General features: G+C 38.1%; 2 protein-coding genes across 5 annotated transcripts in view; one reads left to right on the plus strand and one right to left on the minus strand.

Annotated features, from left to right (window-relative positions):
• NMD3 (NMD3 ribosome export adaptor) overlaps positions 1-22839 on the plus strand; it is a 144382-nt gene that overhangs the window by 97238 nt on the left and 24305 nt on the right. The window contains exons 17-18 of one of the 4 annotated variants that reach the window (XM_057499750.1): positions 4638-4766; positions 7139-7284. The exons of 1 other annotated variant lie outside the window; for it this stretch is intronic. In XM_057499750.1, the coding sequence (XP_057355733.1) occupies positions 4638-4766; positions 7139-7269 (260 nt within the window). In that variant the 3' untranslated portion in view covers positions 7270-7284. Of the gene's footprint in view, positions 1-4637; positions 4767-7138; positions 7285-22839 lie in introns of those variants that run through there. 2 more of the 4 variants (XM_057499755.1, XM_057499758.1) reach the window with 2 other exon arrangements.
• Positions 20402-22839, minus strand: part of SPTSSB (serine palmitoyltransferase small subunit B) — a 36331-nt gene continuing 33893 nt past the window's right edge. The window contains exon 3 of the mRNA XM_036906228.2: positions 20402-21965. Within this exon, the coding sequence (XP_036762123.1) occupies positions 21703-21933 (231 nt within the window). The 5' untranslated portion in view covers positions 21934-21965 and the 3' untranslated portion in view covers positions 20402-21702. The remainder of the gene's footprint in view (positions 21966-22839) is intronic.

Consider the following 22839-nt stretch of genomic DNA (forward strand, 5'->3'; position numbering starts at 1 on the left):
TGTGGCCATGTATTTACTTTTCACAACCCATTGAGTTATATACTATATTCCCTGCTTGTGAATGAAGAAATTGAGACATAGAGAGGTTGCATAATTTGCTAATCTCACAGCTAGTACCAGAGCTGGCTTCATTTCTCTCAGCTGCTTGTTTAATTTCCAGGCAGGGCTTTGGGAGGATGGTAAGGTACTAGAGCAGAGAAAGCAGGTTGGGCAGTTACAGAGAGACTCCTGTGAGCCAGGTAGGCTAGGGCAGCAGTGGGAAGACCCTGAAGTTCTAGGGGCTGCCGGCTGTGATGATGGATGTCTGAGTCAGTGTTTCCTTGCCTCCGTTCCACTGCCCAAGATTCTGGGACACCCGCCCAACCAGGGTGGGAGGTGCCCTGGCCTGAGGCTGCATTTCCTCTCTGTCCAGCAGGATGGAAGCCCCAAACAAAAATTGAGCTGAGTTAAAAGAATAAAGGTAATAAAATAGAAAGAATGACAGCAAATAATGAGAGAAAGGGAATATTTTTTTGTAATCCTGAGTTTGTGGACTAAAATCCAGCTCATAATCTGGCAAGTGTGGGATTAGAGAGAGCTATGCTGGAGGAGTTAAGAATCCCAGTCTGTACCCCACTTTTTCCCACTGGTACTGGGGCATTGTAAATGGAGGATGTAGGATTCCATGATTGCTAAAGGTGAAACCTAATCAAGTCAGAATATTCACTCATTTTTTTCAGAGAAATGAGTTGTAAGAAATTTGCATGGGCGTGGTATGCTGTGTGTGCCTTCCAACATTCCATTAAAAAAAGCCCACAATATGCAGTATCATTACTCCCTAATCAGTGTAAATATATCAGATTTTTTGGTTCCTTACGAACAAACCAGGATCTGCAGTAGAGTGTAAATCCTGCAATACGCAGTTTAGAATTGAGCTGCCTGGAGTCGGTGCACTCAGCTACCCACCCTGGGAAAAGATTTTCAGATCTACTTTGCTTGTTATAATCCAGAGATTTAGTAGTTGCATAAACAGATGCAGGTCCTGTCCACACAGGTGAAACCTATTCAATTTCTCTGTTAAAGAAAGAAATCATTGCTAATGCATTTTTTTATTAAGGTATCATTGATACACACTCTTAGGAAGGTTTCACATGAAAAACATTGCAGTTACTACATTCACCCATATTATCAAGTCCCCCCATGCCCCATTGAAGTCACTGTCCATTATGTAGTAAGATGCCTCAGTCAGTTGTCTTCTCTGTGCTACACTGTCTTCCCCCTGACTCCCCCTACACCTTGTGTACTAATCATAATACCCCTCAATCTCTGTCTCCCTCACTCCCCACCCACTGTCCCCCACCCCTCCCCTTTGGTAATCTCTAATCTCTAATCCCTTCTTGGTGTATATGAGTCTGCTGCTGTTTTGTTCCTTCAGTTTTTAATGCACTGGTTTTTAAAGCCAACTTTTCTTAAGGTGTAGGACCATTTCCCTTAAATCACTTTTGGTAATTCATCCAGGTACTCTAAACTCACTAGGTTTTTTAATCAAGTTAGATTACTGCAAATAATATATTCTGATACAATTTTTCTTGTTCCTGTAAGCCTTACTTTCCTCAGGCTTTAATTGAAGTACATGCTTTCATTTTCTTGAGGTTTTAAGAACATCTCTATGAAACTGCTGTTTGAAGACATTATCTGTTGTATTATGAATTTCCCTTTATATAAGAATCCAGTGCTTTGTTACTTCTAGAATTTATGAGCAAATTTGTTTTCCTTTCATGATAAGCAGTGTGAGCTTGTGGTCCACACACACTTGCGGTCTGATTTCCTCATCCCGTTTGTGAATCAGCCCCCTGAAGCTAGGCTTTCTGCTCTTAGCATTCACTCCACTCAGGGACCAGTGACTTTCAATTTTCTGTCTTCCCTGTTCAGCTATATCACAAGGGCTGAGTGGATGTCTTGCCCTTCATCATATGTGCCTGTGCAGAAACCTGCATCACACTTGCATCACACTGCCTGTTCTTAAATGAGCCTGAGGCATAAGGTAGTCAGTTCACAGTCTCAGCTGGGGAAGAGGACAAAGATGTTTGTATTCATTTCCTACTGCTGTTGTAACAAATTACCACACACTTAGTGCCTTAAAACAACACAACTTTATCCTTTACAGTTCTGGAAGGTAGAAACCCCAAATCAGGTCACTGGGCTAATAGCAAGTTGTCGGCAGGGCTGGTTCCTTCCAGCAGCTCTGTGGGGAGAATTCCTTGCCTCTTGCAGCTTCTATAGCTACCTGTATTCCTTGGCTTGTGGCCCCTTCCTCATCTTTAGAGTCTATCACTCCAATCTCTATTTCTGACATCACATCACTTTTTCTCTGATTCTGACTTCTGCCTCCCTTTTATAAGAACCATTGTGACTATATTAGGCCAACCTGGATAATCCAGGACAATCGCCTTACCTCAAAATCCTTAATTTAAAAGTCTGCAAAGTCCCTTTGCCATGTAAGGTAACATATTCACACTTTCTGGGGAAACTGGCAAACTGGGGATCCCTCCAACATACCCAAGACTGGGATGTTTAGCAGACCACCCTCAATGAGAACACTGCTCAGGGTAGTTCAGGAGCCCCCAGAAGCTCTAGTGCACACTGTGATGTAACAGCAGCTCAGCGCTCCTAATCATCTTGTCTTCCCTTCAGAAGTGGGCAGTGTTGTTATCTGCTGCTTCCTCTGTGTGTGTCACATGACCCTTTCCAAGTGCAATAGTCCAGGGTTCCAGAGGAACAGATCAGTAGGATATCTATTTATCTATAGAAATGTATGTAACTGGCAGCAGAGATATAACTAGAGAGAGAGTATATCTCTGCATTACTCTCTCTCTCTCTCTCTCTCTATATATATATATATATATATATAGAATATTATAGCGTATATTTATTATTACAATCTTTCTCTCTATATATGGAAATAGGTATGACCAGTGGAGATATAACCAGGGAGAGAGAGAGAGAGATTTATTATGAGGAATTGGTTCACACAATTATGGGGATGAGAAGTCCCATGATCTGTTATCTGTAAGCTGGAAACCCAGGAAAGCCAGTGGTATAATTCAGTCTAAGTCCAAAGGTCTGAGAGCCAGGGGAGATGATGGTGTAAGTCCCAGTCTAAGGGCTGGAGAAGACGAGATGAGGTGTCCTAGTGGAAGCAGTGAGGCAGGGAAAGATGGCGAATCCTTCTTCTTCCACCCTTTGTTCTGTCAGGCCCTCAATGGATAGAATGATGCCCACCCACAGTGGGGAGGGCAGTCTACTTTACTGAGCCCTGATTCAAATACTAATGTCATCTGGAAACACCTCACAGACATACCCAGAAAGAATGTTAATCTGGGCACCCTGTGGTCAGTCAAATTGACACATAAAATTAACCCTCGCACTAGGGAAGAGGCTGTGCCTGTACGGGTTCATCACCGTCCATCATGAAGGGCTCCTACTGGGTATTGCTGAATTCATTGATCAAATTCCCTCTTGGTTGGATTGATCCAAATGCCAATTAGTGATGCACAGTCTTAAAACTGCAGGTTGTATGGTCTGCTCTTGAAAAAAGCAGTATTTGTATTTCATATAGCCCAGAATATGTTTCCATTTTTTTATGTATATATCCAGCCATTTCAAATTTAAGAGATTCTGAACTTGAAATACCTTTAATACTTGTCACTCCTCAAAGAGGAAACAATTAAGATTTTACACAAATTAGTTGTGTTTACTTAATTACAAACTACCTGAAACCCCAAATATTCTTATTACATGTGTTGCTATAGTGGATCACTAGTGCGTGAAAACTCCTGTCTGTGAATTCAGTCCTAGGCAGTCACCTGCTTCTCCTTCAGGAGAGGGAGCAACATCCTACATCCTGTACATATTTCAGTGTTTAAATTTGATTCATTCCATTGTCATCATTATCTATCTGTTCTACCCTAGTGAATCCTGGGCTCTTTAGGTCATTTTTTATATCTTTTGTCTTTGAATCCACACAGAGCACATGATGTCTCAGGCATTGTGAATTTTCCACAAATATTTGTGAAATGGATTAGTTTATTGAAGGAAGAACTCATGTACTTTTTTTGATTGCAAGATAAGAGCTTTACATTATTTTCTTGTGTTTTTTCCCCTTGCATGCCAGGAATCTTCAAGCCAGATTTAATGATCTGTTAAAATAACTACCTTATCCCCATTTTAATAGATTTCTGACTCCTGTTTTTATTTCTTTTTAAATTAACATGACTATGTATTTTTATTTAAAGTGATGTCAAATGCTTTTTAGAACTACAAAGAATATAAATTTTGGCAAATTTTGGTTCATCTCTAATTTATGTTTAAGAAAGATAAATGCCTTTCACCAAAGTGAACCTAATCACCATGATGGTAAACATTAAGAAAAGATGCAATAACTACTAGGGAAATATGCTTATGAATAGGAAAGATGAAATAGGATCATTTAAAGAATTGACTGCTTATTTATAAACTACAAACAGGTATAGTTATATGGGGTGACTTACTGAAGTTGACTTGGCACAGATGGATATTATGTAGCTAGTAAGAATCATGTTGAAAAAATTCTTTTTATCTATAGTTATTACTTAATTTTTTTTTTTTTGGATACCTAGAAGAAAAGAGAAAGGAACATAGAAAATCTGAAACATTTCTCAAGAGGAAAAGCAATATTATAAACTTGGTGAGAAAGCTGCACAGAAGTCCAATTATGAGAAAGGCAGATGTGAGATACACGTACCAAGGTCAGACAGGATCTGAACAGAGCACCTCAATCAGGATGAGAGAAAGCAGTATTAGATTTAAGATTGGGGATGGTTGCTATGGCTAGTTACAGTGATGTAAGTCAACAAGAGTATTATTTTGTGAACTCAGGAGGGTATTCTTTGTCAAATTACTCTTAGTTTTGTTACAGGCTTACCAAACAGCCTGGGGCCAGAGTGAAATGGGAAAACAGGAAACAACAGGAGAGAAAAGAAAAGTAAAAATGCTTGATGACAAGGCAGAGCTTCATTTATGAAAGTTTTATTTGGAAAACTTGAGAAAGTAAAGAAGTTCAGCATTTTCTTGAGCTGAAAACAAACCATCTCTCTTACTTATAAAGCAAACAGCACTTTCTAAATGAAAACAAATAAATGAAAGAATCAGCAAAGAAGCAGTCATCTCATCTCTGAGTCAGTATTTGCTCTTTCTGGAGGCCAGAAATATCTGGTTTTGTTTTTGAATTCTGATGATATAAAATTTTATAAATTTGTACTAACAGTTAAACAAAGGTAGTTCAGCCTTTGGTAAAAAATTGGAAAGAAACTCCCAAACAGTAGAAGAGGTCTACTCTTACAAGTGAAGTTCAGTTTTAGAATGATAAATGTCTTCATCTGTAATGTTTTTGTTTGTCAGTTGATAGGGGCATCCAGATACTGGGAGGTGAGAAAGGAACACACCTACGGAGAGCGCTGGGATCTGTAATGGGGAAGGAGGCTTCCCAGCATCGGCTGGCCTTTCGAGAGAGCTCTCATCCTTGACAGCTGCTCTCAAGGGCACAAGACATTCAGCTGATCTGAAACTTTCTACATTCATTATTAGCATTTAATCATGAGATTTCACATAAAAATCCACATTTCTGATTGCTCTTGAAAAATCTGATAGCATTCCATCATAGCAGCTATCACTGAGTAGGATGGAACAGCGGCTGCTCATTTGGGACAGGACTGGCTCTCCTTGTCCATCCCTTTCCCACCCCACTATTTTCTTCAGACATGGAGGCTGCGTGTTAATTGCCATCCATCCATCCATGTGAGTGCACAGTTGTTTGTCTTATGGTAGAATTAAAAGGATATTAGATGTATCCTGTAACCTTGTTTGTATCAAAAGTGTGAAACAGAGATGCCACATGATTCAAGAACAAGGGGAGGAAGCATATTTCCTTGTGAAAGTGAAGAGTATCCTAGGGATTAATATGCATGTAAAGTAGATCTGTACAGAAATCCCCTGCCTGTTTATTCATGTACTCCCTTTTAGATTTTGGGTTTAAGATGCCTGGTTTAGCTTTTTTAACTGTGATACCATCATGGGCACCATCACCTGAGGCTGAAATAATGATTTTTATCCCAAGAGACAGTCCCCTTTTATTTCTTTAAGTCCCCCTTTTTTCTTTCTTTCTTTATAGTGAAGCTGAGTTTTTTTTTATGGTGGTAAAGTGCCCACAGCTGGGTCTCTGCCAAAAATTTTCATCACATTTCTTATTTCTAAGCTTCCCTTATTACTAGCCAAATAACCCAATTCTGACAAATGAGATATAGTTAGAACATACTGATGACCTGGGGAATTTTCTACTTCCCTATAAAAGGGACAGGTACAGCTGTTTGGTCCTTGACTATTCTCCCTTTCTTCCTGCTTTGAAGTGGACAAGTTATTTGGAGATGCAAAAGCCATCTTGTACTCACAAGGAGACAGCCATGAGGACAAAAGTCAATTTGTGAAGGATATTGAGCAGAAAGAAGTTAAGAGTCTGGGCCCTTGGGTGCAGTTGAATAGCTAAACCAATTATCAGACTGCCTAGGTTTGGTTATATGAGAAAAATAAATCCTTCATTGCTTTAGTCACAGTTGTTCTGATTTAATGTTACTTGCAGACAGGTATTACTGATTAATAACGTTCTTCTTCCTGTCCTCATATATGGATAATACATCCCACTACTTCAAAGCTAGCCCTTGGAATGTGGGTCCTACAAAAATAATTAAGACAAATTCTTTGTCTAAGTAGCCTGCTATCTAGAAGGGACAATCACATACATGCTCACAAAACTGCAACTCAGAGTAGAATAAGGACAATATCATAGCAGAAGTGTAGGTTGCTATGAAATGTTCAAAGGAGGGGTGACAAAAGTGCTGTTGCTCCTAGTTCCTGGCTGGAGTTGTTGGGAGGGTTTTCATAAAGTGGGAATTTGAGATGAGCCTTGAATGTTGGATAAAATGTTAGAGGGTTGCCTTCTAGGAAGAGGGATTTCCAGGAGGAAAGGCATGGAGGCAGAAACATGTAGAAAATCTTGGGGAGAATAGGGGTTCTGCAGCTCCCTGCTCCCATGCTCCAGGCCCGTTGGCCTCTCTCACTCTTCCAGGGGGCAAGCTCATCCTAGCTTTGCACCCTTACAAGTGCTCCTTCACCTGCTCATGTGTCTCCTCTCTTCTGTTGTTTGCTGGCCATCCTGGGAATACTGTTTCCTTAAAGAGGACATCTGTGAGTAGCTAAACTCAAGTAGGTCCCACTTGGTATTTTCTCTCTTGTAACATAGTTTTTGCCTTTACAAAATTTAGATGTTTGTTTGTTTAATAATTATTAATATTTATTGAAGACCTGTTGTGTTCCAGGGACTGGGGTCTCCTAGTACCTATATTAGTGAATAAAAAAGTCAAGCCCCGTGACTGTACCTTCAGATAAGGGGACAGACAAGAAAAATAAAATCGTTAACTATTGTGTAAAATGTTAAGAAGGAAATAAGGGTAATCTGATTGTAATTTATCCTTGCCTGGGGATTGGCAGAGATAAACTCTGTTAATAATAGTTCCTATTTCAGAGGATTTTGTGATGATAATAAAGCTAATATACATAAAGAGCTAAATAGAGGGACTGGCACATAGCTTTAAAATTAGTCATTAGAAATTTGAGAGTGTTTCTAAGTAAAATTCTAATTGAAATACATAAAGGAAGGAGCACAAATCAAAAGTATATAGCTTGGAACTTTTATAAATGACACTGGTTACACAGGTAACTGTCCCAGATCAAGAAGCAATATGACTAGGACTCTTAAAGCCCCATTATGCTTCCTTCTAGCCACTTATCAGCCCAAAGGGTAATTATTATTTTGATCTCTAACAGCATTGAGTGGTTTTGCCTCTTTTTTGATCTCTATATAAATGAAATCGTAAGGTATGTACCCCTTTGTGTTTGAGGTTGTTTTTCTTTTTTTTTTTTTTTACCAATGGTTCCCTGGTAAGGGTGGAACTATGAGAATGAATACTGAACTTGCCCCACCCTCCAATATCTTGCAAGAGCACCAATTGGCTTAAACTGTCTTGAAGCAGCAAGGCATGGGAGTTCATAATGCAGTTTATAAAGGTCAGCCTTCTTAAGGCACAGAGCAGGAGGACAAGGCAGAGGCATGGACCTATAGGGGCAAATAACAATGATCCTCAGAAACAGAACCATGGCATGGATCAGGAAGCCTGTTTGGATACTTTCAGAGTCAACCTAATCTCAGGAGCAGTTGTAATTAATAGTAATTGTTAGTATAGTAAAAATATGACTTTGATCCATTGCATATCCCCTGTGGACCGGGCATTGTGCGCAGCATGGTGCATACTTTATTTAATTTAATCTTCACAATACTGCCAAAGCTAATACCACTGCTGTCTTGCAGATTAGGAAAATTGAGGTTTAGAGAAGTTAAGTAACTTGCCCAAAGTCCCTTAGCTCATAGAAGCCTGTGAATCAAAGTTCAGTCCCATGTTCTCTGAAGCCAAAGTCTATGCCCTTTTTACCACTTGAATCATGTACTGATCCCTTTTATTTATTCATTCACGAAGTATTTTCTATTCAGTTAGATGAAAATATTTGCATAAAAATGGGAACAGTAGAGTCAGAAGTTCAATTTAGTCCTTCCCATCTCTATTTCTTAAAACACATCCTCTCAGAAGTTATCACTGTTAGTGGTGGGGTGTGTCTCCTTCCAGACCCTTTTTTTCCATGCGCTTACAGATTTACATGTATGTAAGCATACATAGCTATTCTGTTTTACATAAATAGGATAATATTGTTTATTATTTTCTTAAACTTCTTTTTACTCTGGCTTTCCTCCCTCCACACACCCTTTGGACTCCTCCCTCCCATAGTGACTTGAATTATTTTATTATCCTGTGTCTTAAATACATCCAGATACATAAATAGGAATAAAACTTCCTTATGCTTCCAGGTGGTACACAACTATAAAGCTCAAGTAAATTAAGGAACAACAGAATTTCAAAATAAAAAATTGAGTTATTATTGTTAATGTAATGCAATTTAATGTAACTGAAATAAAATTGTGAATGGTTAGCTTTAATAATAGGATGTTTTATTTTTTACTTGTTGACTTGGTCCTTTTGATTTTTAGCATGATGGACCATCATTATCATTATTTTTCCTTTTAAACAATAAATAATACACTCTCTTTTGATCTTGTGACCAATCAGTGTAATAGTTCATGCCCAAACATACTAAAAAATTTAAAAAGAATCACTTAACAAAAATATTTTCCATGTGTCCCTGCAACTATACAGACTTGTAATGAACTTTGCAAGCTGATTAGTACAGAGGGAGATATATACAAAGAATCCTCTTACTTCCTGAATGGCACTGATGATTATACCAGTATATCTAAATTACTGTGTATAGTATGACTCAATTCTCCAGCAAATTGTTCTCTCCTTAAACTATTGTTTAGCTTTTGTACAGCATAAGATGAGGTAAATTGGCCTCCAGTTGACCTTGGTGCCTGTTTCCATTCTAGGTCTGCCTCAATTCTTTCCTCATTAGCCTGTTCCATTAGAGTACATTACTGCACACTGTCATTTTCATGATGTCATCTCAAAATCCCAGTTTACTGAGATAGTAAAATTTTAGTCCATGATAATGTCTTTCAATTTTGAGTATCATTGCAAATTTCAAAATTTTTGTTTATAATCAGCTAAAACAAATCATGTAAATACAAAAACAGATATGTGACATGTTTAGTTATACTGATTAAATGCTATCCCTTCAAATGATCAGTTGATAGTAACCTGATTACAAATAGCAGTGCAAATATGCAGGCACTGGAATTAGTGGCTGTTTGTGGGTATTAGGTGGTCATCCAGATTGACCCAGAATATGCCTGTTATTTTTTCAAGAGTATCAAAATCATATGAGAATTAAGCATTAAAATAATCTCAAAGTAATTGTGGATACACTCCTCCACCTCCACAGTTCTGTGTGAGTGAGCACTGCCGCTTTGAGAATCACTGTGCGTTATGCTCCACTTTCCCACATGGAGTAAGAAGGCATCAGGATTGTGGGCAGGGAGGAGAGAACTCATGGAATAGAGGAAAAACAGACTCATCAAACTCTTACAAAATTTCTCTCTGCTGCTGGCAAGGAAGTTGATGTTGAGAATAGGATACTTTGGAGGGAGGAGTCCAAAGTGAGAATAGGCCACCTCCCCAGTCCTTGGACAACGAGATACTTTTCCCTTCTGCACACAGGCTTAAATTAATTTTTTTTCTGTGGGTGTTTAGGCCCTGCTAGATTGATGTCAACCTCCCAGGTTATCACTACATTAGTTTGTGCTATGACCTGAGGCCCTTTTTTCCTGTTCCAAGGTATACTCACTCACTAAAAAAGATGAAAGGGAAAGCCATAATGGTGCTTGTATGTAATGGCCTCATTTATTACCCTGCTGTGTATCTCATCTAGGTGGTGTGAGTGCCAGAAATGTGTTTCTTTCCTTGGGATTCATTATTGAAAGAAAGTGTCCCCTTAAAATACTACTTGTTCTCAAAGTAACTGATAGTAAGAAAAAGTCACAGAAGTTTAATTTTTTCTTTTTCCCCATCTCTCACTTTCCTTCTTTCTCCCAATTTTCTACTTCTATTCTTCCTTCTTCTTTTTTTCTGAAAGATACCTTTAGGCTACCTCCTGTGACTCAGAAGTATAAACATATTCCCAAGTTGATAAACCTTGTTAGGAACAAGGATCTCCAAGACCTTCAAGGCTGTGCTCTCCATAGTAGACATCTGCTAAGGAAAATAAATCAACAATCTATTAAGAAACACTCAGCCTTATGGAATCCAAATTAGTAAATATAGAAGGAATGAGGGAAATACCATCATTAGGCAAATACCACAGTAATAACTGTTGCAGGCAAGATCCACTGATGTATAAAATCAGTGGGTTAAAGTCAGAATGGTAGCAGAGTGTTAGCAAAATCTCAAAGTATCTCCATCAAGATATTTATCAATTAATCAATTATAAAGGGAAAAGAGTAACTTGCAATGGAGAAACTGAGCAGATGCCATAGTAACCATAGAGTGGTCAAGGTTAATGTCACTGGCACTGAAACATACCAGTATCACATATTTCTTAATATCGATGCACTGAGAAGGACACATCACTTTTCTAGTAATCTTGCCTAAAGGTCAAAAAACCTCTGTTTAATCATGAGGAAACATTAGATAAACCCAAACTGAGGGACATCCTACAAAATACTTGTCCAATACTCATTAAGAGTCAAGGTCATAAAAGATAAGGTAAGACTGAGGAACTGCCACAGGTTGGAGGAGACTAAGGAGAGAACCAAACAGCAAAAGGACAGTAACAGAAAAATTATAGAAATTCAAATAAGATCTGTAGTTCAGTCAATAATATTGTATCAATATTAGTTTCCTGGTTTTGATAAGTATGTTATGGTATATGACATGTTAAAACTAGGAGAAGCTGGGTGAAGGGATTTATGGAAATTCTCTGTATTATTTTTGCATCTTTTTGGCTGGTCTAAAATTATTTCATAGTAAAAAGTTAAGAAAGTAAAAACAAAACAAAAATCAGGATAGAGATTCTTTCCTCTTGAGAAGGGAAGAGAAGTTTGAAATCTTTAGGACCATCAGGGTCAGGCAAGTTGACAGGGTAAAGATCTTTGGAAACATCTGTATATTGTAGTGTGTATGAGGAATTTTATTGATTTTATTTTGTGCTGCCTTTCCCATTTTCCACCAAAATTTCTTGCTTTTCTTTGACAAGTGCAATTTGAAAATTGTGGTATATTTTTAAAGTTATCATTATAAAATTATGAGCACACAACTTTTCCTCTTGGGAGCTCATTTCCAACTTTACAGGAAGATAACTTTTGTTTCCCCCAGTTTTCTGTGGTAGTCTGCTTTTAGGGATTGTATCTCATCTTTTAAGTGAGTCACAATTCTATCTAATTCTTATAAAATTTAATCACTCGGCAAGTGTCTACTTATCACGTACTGAGAACTCAAAACATAGCTGCAGTCCTCAATAAGCTCACAATTTCTTTTGAGAAAGGTGAACATAGAGAAATCAGGGCAAAACCCTAAATGAAGCCCTGAATGAGTTCATGGTGCAGAATTTCAGTGCTATGGGAGGAGAGGGAGTTAGGGAGTTGGAATGGTCACAGCTAAGTTTCCTGCATAAGAAATTATTTGAATATCAAAACATCAAGTTGTACCCCTTGAATATATACAATTTTTATATGTTAAAGTTATCTCAAAGTGTCTAAAAGTTATTTGAATTTGTTGAATTGTGGACAGAATTCCATGGGTAGTGGAGAAGTAAGGAGTCCAGGTAGGGAGAGAACAAGCCACCCTCAAGTGGTCCATTACAGGAACATCCTACCTGGAGTAGGCAGTGGATGTTGACCCAAGGTTGAAGCAGTAGCCTGTAGTAGGGGAAGAGGGGAGACTGCATTATGAAGATTCCTGAAAAACCAAGTCAAGGATATTAGATTACAAACCTGCAGCAGATAACAGAGTCTTTGCATGTTTGGAGGTAGGGAGGCTGTTATAATGAGCCATATGGGATCTGAGGCCTTGCTAGGTTTTCATATTGATAGTGGGGCTGGAGAATGGATATGACATAGAATATCATAGGCAACATTCAGTATTTGATGAATATGAGGGAAATGGGGAGGAGTCACAGTATTTCAAGACTTTAGGCTCAGGTAAGTGGATGCTATAGTACCACTGACAGCAAGAAATTCAGATGGCAAAGGAATTTAGGGAAAATGGCATCATTTTGATGTAATGTTTGAGATATTGCAAGAGATTAAAATGAAAATGTTTCAGTAATTGTTTTATGAACTCATTCATTCATTCAACAGATTCTCGCCTGCTTTGTGCCAAGACTTAATGCTAGGTGCTGGAGATACAAGAACCTATGATACAGATCTTATCCTGAGGGGGTATAGTAGAAACAGATATATAAGCTATGATTGCAGGGAGCATGAAAAAGCTTTAGGGACAGTTTTCCTAAGGTGTTAGGAATATGGACTATATAGGTCAGGTAAAGTATGGAAGATCTGAAAATTTTAGAGTCATCAGCAAGAAGTGATAAGTGGAGGCCTACATTAGCTAAGTTCAATTTTAATGAAAGAAAAAAAGACAGAAGGTCAAGGTGTGAGTCCTACTGAAACTCACACTGAGTGAATAGGAGAAAGTCAAGAGTCCATGAAAGAGAAGAAAAGCCCTAGACAAGTTCAGGAGAATCTGTAGGGCTTTCACAGACACTGAAGAGGGAGTTTCAAGGAGGGGAGAGTTTGCCAATTGTTTGATTTTGAAACAACTTCAAGGGTATATCATTTCAGTGGGGTGGAAAGGGCAGAAGCTGGAGTGTAACTAGGGAGGAAATGAAAGCATTGAGCTCTCATGTGAAAAGTATGGTAATAAAAGAAAGCTAGAAAATAGGAAGGTAAGCAGAGAGGACACCAAGAGCAAGTGCAATAAATCTCCTCCACTCATTCACTCCATTCAAAAAGTGTGGTTTATTGCCAGGCACTGTGATGTGTACTTAATGTATATTTCTCTTTTAGTCCTCATATTAAGGACTAAAATGGTTATTAGCTCTTTAACGTTTATTGAGGGCTACTTGGTGCTATTTCAGGAGGATACAATAGTGGACAAAAATAGACACAGTTCCTCCCTTCTGGGTACTTATTGTCTAAAGGGAGAAATTGACATTAAATAAATGATGTGACACATTATGAAAAATTACAAAAGGAAGAAAGTGTAATATTATGGGGCTTGTGACCATTCAAATAGGGCTGTGCTCCAATTCACCTTTGTCCTGTGAACAAAAATGTTTTGCTAAATAAATAGATGAAAGACCAGGACATCTTTATGAAAAATGTTCCAATTTCAGAGGAGTGTACGATGGCACACTGGATTTGCTGTAACTTTTAAGGCTACTCTGCAGGCAGTGATATTAGATGACTTTAAGTGGAAACTTGCTCTGCTGCCCTCCTGAATCTCATCAAGGGCACCTTTTCAAGGTCAAGAATGGTGCCAAGAGTATGCTGTGCAAGTGGTGGAGCTGATGTTTAGCATGGAACCTGGGAAGTTGATGCAGGCTGACCAAAAGTCTCCTCCTTCCCAACCTCCCAGGGCAGCCAGGAATTTAGAACCCTCAGACAATCCTTACCAGGGCTGGGGAACCATGGAGTTTCGAGGCAGCATTTCCACTCCAGCCTGGAGGCTCTCACTTGGTCTTGACACTCTATTTGTATTCTCCTAGCTCCTGATTATTTTCCTTTTTTTCTTAGATTCTGATCTCAGTTTTTAAACCCTTCCTGATGAACTGAAATTACCTATGACTGGTTTGTTGTTTCTAAATTGGTTTTTGACTCAGGAAGAGGCAGGCTCCCAACATCCTGATAGGTTTCACCATTTTTCCCCTGCCCCTCATCTAGGAGGCAAGTAACTTCAAGATTCCAGGATCTATGGAAATATCTTTAAAGCAATCCACTTTTGAGCTTGATTTGAGTGTCCTATTATGGTAATTAACTTAGACTCATCTAGGGTTCCTTTGAAGAAGTGAGAAGAAACCATGTCCTCCCTGACCCTTCTTCTCTGAGCTTCTCAGTGTTTTCAGGTCTTAAAGGTAAATTAGTCTTACAAGGCTTGTATGTTTGCATGTCTGTGGAATAAAGTCACCATAATGGTCAGGCTGAAAATGATTAATTATTATAATAAATTTGAAAAATATGACTGTTGAGTGAAAAGCATGAACACCAAACCAGAAAGAAATAAAAATAAAATTCTAGTGTGGTCCCTTTTTATTCTCTCTCTGATCAGTGTACTTTCCTGTTGGCCCAGCCATCCTTAAAGCAGGTCTCAGAGTGTACAAGTGGAAACAATCTGTATTTATCTGAAACTCACCAAAATGTAACATCTTTTCCCTCACATCCTCATGAACTTACTGGCTCATTACCTTTGATTTATTGGGGAGTTTGAAGCTCTTGTCTGTAAGAGAGAACCCTTTTCCTCACTCTCTGGTGCCCTGAAATGTTTTTTCCTTTCTTAATCAAAAGTTTATTAAATTTTTCCCTTCCTTTCTGACAACCCAAGAACATGACCTGGAAGTGACATTTTAAGCCTTTCCATATGTAAAGTAAGTTACCACAATTATGATAGGACTGAACTTTATTCTTGCATGTAATTCAATGTTTTCTTTGAGTTTTGGAGGGGGGTGGTCAACTCCATTTACAAAAGGGTGTATTTTGCATACGTTGATGATATAACCAGCTGGCAAGGGAGAGTGGTTATATTAGAGAACAAACTGATTTTAACATGGCTAATTGCTATTTATCCTTTAATATGTAGCTCAGGCATCATTTCATGCAGGAAGCTTTCTCTGAATTTCCCCATCCTTACCCAAAGGGTGGGCAAACCAGAATGTATGGTCACCATCTGAGAAGTTCTGTCCAAATCTCAAAATGCTTATCACATTGATTAATCTCTGATAATCACAAAGAATCAGTAAATATAGAATACAAAAAAAAAAAGGTATGGTATAGGGATGGTTAATGTGGATGTTCAGAAGACGGTACCATTTTATCCAATGTTTAAAAACATTTCCTCTGGAGCAAGTTGTCTCTGTTCAAATTCTAGCCTACTCACTGTGTAACTGAGCAAGTCACTTAATCCATACTCTGGCTTTCCTCTCGTGCAGAATGGGGATAATAATGGTCTCTTTCTAATAGGATTGTGGAGTGGATTAAATGAATTATATATGCAAAATACTTACAACAGTGCCTAATACTTACTTAGTACATGCTACCTATATATTAACATTTATCATCATCGCATGTGGTTGGTCGAAGAGGTGGAATCTGAACTGGAGCTGAAGGATAAGTAAAGACAGATTTATAGCAGTATGTGTGGACACATTTTCATATGACTGTCAAAATTAGCAATTAAGGTTGTTTTAGTAGTTGTTTTCATTTTATTTCTACTGGTCTTCATCCATTGCATTGGGTTGGGTATTTGGCCTAGTGGAACCTCTTCTGACCTCATGTCAGACACTGATAGGTTGATAATGGATTTCTTTCCAATGATCAGATGCAGTCTCAGAACATTTCTCAACATGGCCTTCTAGGAAGGTCCTACCAGCAATTGAAGGGACCAAAAAGATAAATGCACATGTGCCATTCCCAAGCAAGTCCCTCATTTCACAGCAGAGAAACCTGAAGCCTAGAGAATCATAACGGCTTGCCCAAGGTGAAGCACAGTCTGCAGGGCAAGAACCAGAACTTGGGTTTTTCTACTCTTTGGTTGGTATTTATCTTTCCTTCATGCTTAACTGGTATTTATTTTTCTATCACACGTATCACTTGGTTAGCTTAGTTTCTAATTAGAATGGCTTCTGCCATAAATTACATTGATGAAACTTTAGATGGCTAAAAAATGTATTTATTTATGGGTATGTATGTATATATATTGCCAAAAGTTCATAATCTTGTACTCAGGTTGCAAATGAAAAAGCTCCACCAAGCTCATCAGCTGCAGACTGAGTATACTTAGAGCTTCATGCCTATAAGCATACATTTTTGCTGGCTTTTAAATGATAAATGATGAAATGATTGAAGACATTATTACATGGAACAAAATCCATCGGGGAGTGTGTGATGTTAACTATTTAGCACTTTAAGCTGTTACGGGAGTCTTAAGTACTTTTACTGAAGAACTGTAGGGAAGTGGTGTTTGTATGTTTGACTGTGTCTAGAGAGAGTGGAGTTCTGACCATACCATAAGACATGTTCAAGTGAAAATAGACATGTTCAGAGGAGCTTGGCAAGTGGGAGAGATTAAGTGGAGTGTCCAGGCTCTAAGCTGGCTTTCAGTGACTTAATTAGCATTCACTGAAACCTTGGTGAAGTGGTTCTCAGTCTTGCTGAATATTAGAATCAGGGTGGAGTTTTTAAAACTATCCCACTGGAGCACTACCCCCCACCTCCCCAACCCCAAGGGATTTTGATTTAATATTTCTAGGTGGGGCCAGGTATTGGTGGTGTCTGAAGCTTCCAGGTGATTCTAATGTGTAGGCACAGATGAGAACCAAGGTTAGGTACTTGTAGGAACAGAAGAGAAGGAGCACAGGTAGGAGAACACCAGGACGGTCAGTAATTTCTCAAAACTTTCACCTACTCATTCAGAGTTTAAAAATTCTCCTCATAGGTGAATCACCTAATACAAACTCTTATGACAAATCACGTCTGGAGTATGACTCTATGTCTCCTAATGTGGAATTGTAAAAAGGACCTAATTTATTTATCAATCCATTAATTTAATGAGCTTCTACAAAACACATGGGGCAGAAAAACATGGTCTATGCTCTCCAGAAGCAACACCCGCATAACTCTATGGGAACCGACAAAGGAGAGGCACCGAATGTGCCTGTGAGGGCAGTGGACTTTCTTTTTCCCCCCCCTTTTGGAGCTAGGTACTTTCTCTGGTTCAGGGACATGTAACTTTGGGCTGGGAGGATGGTATTGCCTTTGTATAATTGGGCGCAAAAGATAAGCTACCAGGGGACAGTGACAGCTGATTTTTTGGATACTTTGCCTGTTGGCCAGGTCACAATATGACCCCTTCCCTCTTTTTTGGTTCTACTCAGAACCATCCCTCCTCGCTCTTGAATCCCTCATGTTTCTCAGTCCCTCATATGGGGAAAATTGAGGTTGCAGAGAATGACAGTAAACCCTTCCTGGAACTGCTTGTAAGGGTAGGCAGGGTGAGGGCCATGAAGAGGTTAAAAGGCCTGAGGGTCTGTGTGGGAGCTGGGCAGGGGTGCAGGAGTAAGGTGGCTACTGAAATGCAAGCTTAACTCCCCAGGGGTCTTCCTCCTATAAACCCACCTGTGAATGCACTAGATTTTCTCACCTAACCCTAGATAAAATTCTGATTGTTTGTTCTTTGGGATTTTTGTGTATTTGTTTGCATGTTTGTTTTTATTTTTGGACCATATTACCTTTCTCCCACTGTAACTTGTTAGTTCTAAGGTTACAAAAGCCATGGAATTTCAAAGAAAGGTCAGGTTCCTATCAATAACCAGGGAAAGCTTTAGGAAGCTGAAATGCTGACAGTCATTAGAATTTCATAGACTGTAAACTTTTTAAATTGGAAGAATCTCTAGAGAGACTTCACTCCCTAATTTTCTAATGAAATTATTGAGCCTTGAGAAGTAGTGATGTGTGGGATGAGGAGAGGCAGAGGGAAACTCAGAAACCAGGCCATGCAGAGGGGGGACATGAGACCCATTGCAGGATGGAAAAAAGATGAGTTGCTTGGCTATTCTGAAGATTTATTTTAACCTTGGGCAAAGATTAATTATTTTAGCAAAACAGAAACTGAAATATTAATATGAACAAAATGTAAAAACATTTAGATATGGCTTACATTAGGGAAAAATATATGAGATCAGGGAAGTTCTTTGGGGGATAAGGACAGAAGAGAAGCATTGCAATTTACCTTCTCAGTATAAACTTAGAAAACAGAAGGTAATGCTTCTTCTTTCCCCCTTTTCCTCTCTTCCTTACCCTTCCCCGATCTTTTTCTCACCCCTTCCTCCCTGTCCCTTTCTCCAGTCTCATCACTGAGTGGGAATCTGAGCCAACTGATGTGGGGTTCATGTACCTCCCATGTAGTTTCTACTGTGCTTTCTTTATCATGTATCTATCCATCTCTCCATTTATCTATCTACCCATCAATATATGGATATTTTAATATTTTAGTACACTTGTTGAATGAGTGAATAAGTGAGTGAATAAGTGAGTTGAAGGCTGGAAGTGTCCATTCTAAGATTGGCCTGATATAAATACTGGACTTCCTTGTTTCTCTGTGGACACAGTGTATAAGGACCTATGTAATGTTCCCTAGGATGTGTATCTGCTAAGTTCTGTACCAGGCATGGGCTAGTTACTGGGGATTCAGAAATAAAGACACATTTTCTGCCTTCCAGGGGTACATGCTGTACTCTTGACAGGACCTAAATATGTTAGTGTGGAAGAAGAAAGAAGTAGAAAACGTGGATTAAAGATTTTTTTTTTTTGTACACTACTTACTAATAAAGACTGACCAATGTTATTTTGATGTTAAAATTGCCTGTTTTCTGGGTATTTTGTATTTTTTGTCACATAAATAGATAAAAGCAATTGTTGACTCAGCCAATACCTATGAAGGAATATTTTATGTTAACTAGTTCAGTGAGTGACAAATGGATGCCCATTTGAACCATGAAATTTTTGGCTCTTCATTTTTTAAAAGTTCTCTACACACCATTGAAATAACAAATAATAGAAGCAAAGGAAAAGCATATAAAAAGTGCTTCTAATCTAGGCTAACTATCATCAAGGTAAAGAGCATCTCTGTCTTGTCTAGAAAATTGATAGATCAAGCAGGACAGGTAGAGCTTTCTTCCCTTCTGTATACAGTCAGGTTTTTTTTCTAAACTGTGGTTATATTTTTTGGACCCTGTGTTTATTATTTTGATTGCTTAGAGGAAATGCACACCTTCAAAGTGATAGCCTGGGGCAGTGCTTTGCAATATCCTTTATTAAGCTTTACTGTGTCTGTTCACATGTATTTTAATTCTTAATTTTAGGAGGATTTTAAGAAGTTCAAAGCAGTATCTTTGTGATTGAATTCCAAGAGTACATAACAGGGGTCCATATAAGGGTGTTGAATCATTGCGAACTGGGAATGCATCCAAGTTCATGCTTAACTGAGAATCCTCTGTTAAATATTTAGAAGTGAAAGCGATCTTTCAAAATAGGCATAAGGGTCTGGACAGCATAGAAATTGGTGAGCATAGCAACTGGATAAGAGCAAAGGTGGAAGCGGACACCTGGGCTTATTATTCTTCTGACCTTGGCTGTTTCTTCATACCCTTACTCCTTTTATTTGATGGGTTTCTGCTTTTTAACATGTTTGTGACCCCCATCCCATGAACTTTCATTTGGTCTCAGTGTCATCCCATGGGCTTCTGTGTAGCAAATACTTATGATCCATCATAGTCCTGACAATTCCTTGCTTTGCCACTAGTAGCTAAACAAGAAATGTACCTTTTCTAAGTTCCATGTTCTTTTACCTTACTCTGAGACCCAAATAACTACTCCAACATGTACAGTATGCCCATCGTGGCTAAGACCCTTGATAAGTATTAGCTTTATCCTACTGTTTAAAATCAGTTGCCACATTGGGTTAGTAAGAAATGATAAGTTTGAGAAGAATATGGATATAAATCTAGATATTTAGTGTAATATGAGGAAAAAGCAAATCAGGAAGTGGATATTTTATTTATAAAATTATACTTACTTTAATTTTGCAAAAATCACCAAGTACATGTTCAGATACGATTTATCTTCAAAACAGTTTTTGTTTTTTTTAAAAACATGCAAGTTCATTTGGCATGCCAACCCTCTTTTTCTCTAGCCCATCTTGGAAATTGTTTTTTCCATAATACAAACATGGGTGCAAATATTGTCAAAAAATTATTTACATTTACCCTCCTGAATTAATAACATTAATATTTATTGAGAGAAAAAAGTTGCAAGGTTTGGTCTTTGGCATTCACATTTGATTCAACAGTATAACTAAAAACTTGTATTTGTTTTTAAGATAAATACTTGGAAGGAAATTTAATAAATCTTGTTTTTGCTCTGCAAAGGAGCCACTATATCAAAGCATTTAACTGGAGCTGTCGAGTTCCTGCTGGTAGAATATTACTTCCAGCCTATTTATTAGCTTTTCTTCCTGTGGCCCAATATATGCTCTCTCCCCCATGCCCCCCTTCTGCCCTCCACTGAGTGAAAGCACAGAAAGACAGCAATTCCTTTTCTCTTTCCCTCTCCCCACAGCATGCAAGGCAAGGCAGCATTACAAGTCACAATATCTAAATTTACTTTGATTATAGTTTGTTTCTTACACTTAAAATTATTTTGTATTTTAATACTTACTTGGTTATCTAAAATCAACATTGTTGATTTTAAACTGCTGTAAAGCCAGACTTTTAGAGGCATTTGAAACAATTCATGAACCATGTCTGAAAGGAAATAATTGCCTCCGAATTATTCTTTTGCACTTGAAGTAAAAGGATTTTAGGTATCAGCAGTTTACTAGAAAATAAGACTTTAGGGGGCTCATATAATTTATGCACGCCTTTTTATATATTGTAAATAAGGATAGGATACTTGTGACAGTAGCCTATAAACAAATTTTAAAAAATATATCCTTTAATATAGAATAGGCATCAAGGGAGCATTTTAAATATGGTTCTGGTAGGTCTCTTATGAGTCTATTTCCCAAAAAAGTTTTATATGAAATTCCCTGATTAAGAAAATATATCTAAAGTTACAGATTGAAGTTGAGAGAATATGATATATGAGGTAAGGTCACTGTATTACCTATGTATGGTCTGCTATGTAACATGTACAAAAGAACCTAAAGAGACATTTATCTCAAATTTCAGGCAGGATATAAGAATGCATAGAAGAGAGAGCTTTTCAGTTCAGATAGTCAAAGAAGACACAGCATTCACCTAAATAAGTTGTAAGGAACATATACATAGGTAATGCCAATTCACAGAATGCAAACAAGCTCAGTTAGAAATTGTACTGTGATAACCACATATTTTAGAGAAAAATTCCCAAGCCAGACGAATGTGGATTGGGATAAAAACATAGGCAGTGTACACCACCATAGCAAAAATCGTTAGTAAGATGGTATTGAACATGGATTGCTCCCAGGGTTCCAAGACTGCACAGCAGCTAATGATTTGGTATTGATAGTAGAGCCAGGACAAATAGTCCTTCACACGCCTGAAATCCATGGTTGGCTCTGTTAAGCCGCAGAAAGTCTGTCCTGTAGAAGAAGGTAACAGATTAGAAGAAAAAATAAAACAAGGAACCTAACAAAGAATCTCGTTAGGATTTTATGATCTCAGCCTGTTAAAACCTTTCAAAGAATGTTAACTATCAAGGAATGAATTATTAGTGAGAATATTGCATAGACATAATACACAATATATTAATCACAGGAATTATATTGCTATAAACAATAATGATTTACTATTATAGTTAATTGCAACAATATTATTAATAACAATATTATGGGAAGCACAGAGTGAGAGCAAACACTGTAGGGCCTAGTTAGGTAAGCTAAGTATTTTGTCTTTATCCTGTGAATGAGTGGGGCTCTGAGGTTTTTAACAAGGGAATGCTGTGGTAGGTTTGAGAGGATGATGCTTTAATAGTAAAATTTATCCAAAAATGATAATTGCTAGTAATAATTCTAGTGATAATATGTAAAGATTGAGGCTAGCCACATTTTCTTTAACCATGTATACACAGAGAAATAAATGTGAGTTTTCTTTTTCCTACAGCATATAGTCTGGAAGAAGATTTAAAGAATGGTGTGCAGAAAAGAATTAATATGGAAAGCCTAAGGCTGCTATCTTTAGAAGGGACTGCTTGCAAGTCTGGCTCTTGGCTGGCATCTGGGAACTTGGCTTTTGGAATGTTCTCTCCATTCCCTAAAACTTAAAATGGAAAGTTTTTTGTGTTACCAGGTTGCAATTATCTGTAATAATGGCCAGGATAATCCAAATAAGTAGTAGACAAAACAAACAAGTAATTTTACTTTCCTATGAAAAGAAATGCCAACCTCCCATCATTCCTAGAAGCCAGAGTGAGAACTAAGTAATTGGATTTAAATGCCTTGCCCTGGTAGGTGGACA

This window comes from Manis pentadactyla, chromosome 1 (assembly GCF_030020395.1).
Source record: "Manis pentadactyla isolate mManPen7 chromosome 1, mManPen7.hap1, whole genome shotgun sequence".
NCBI classification, from domain to species: domain Eukaryota; kingdom Metazoa; phylum Chordata; class Mammalia; order Pholidota; family Manidae; genus Manis; species Manis pentadactyla.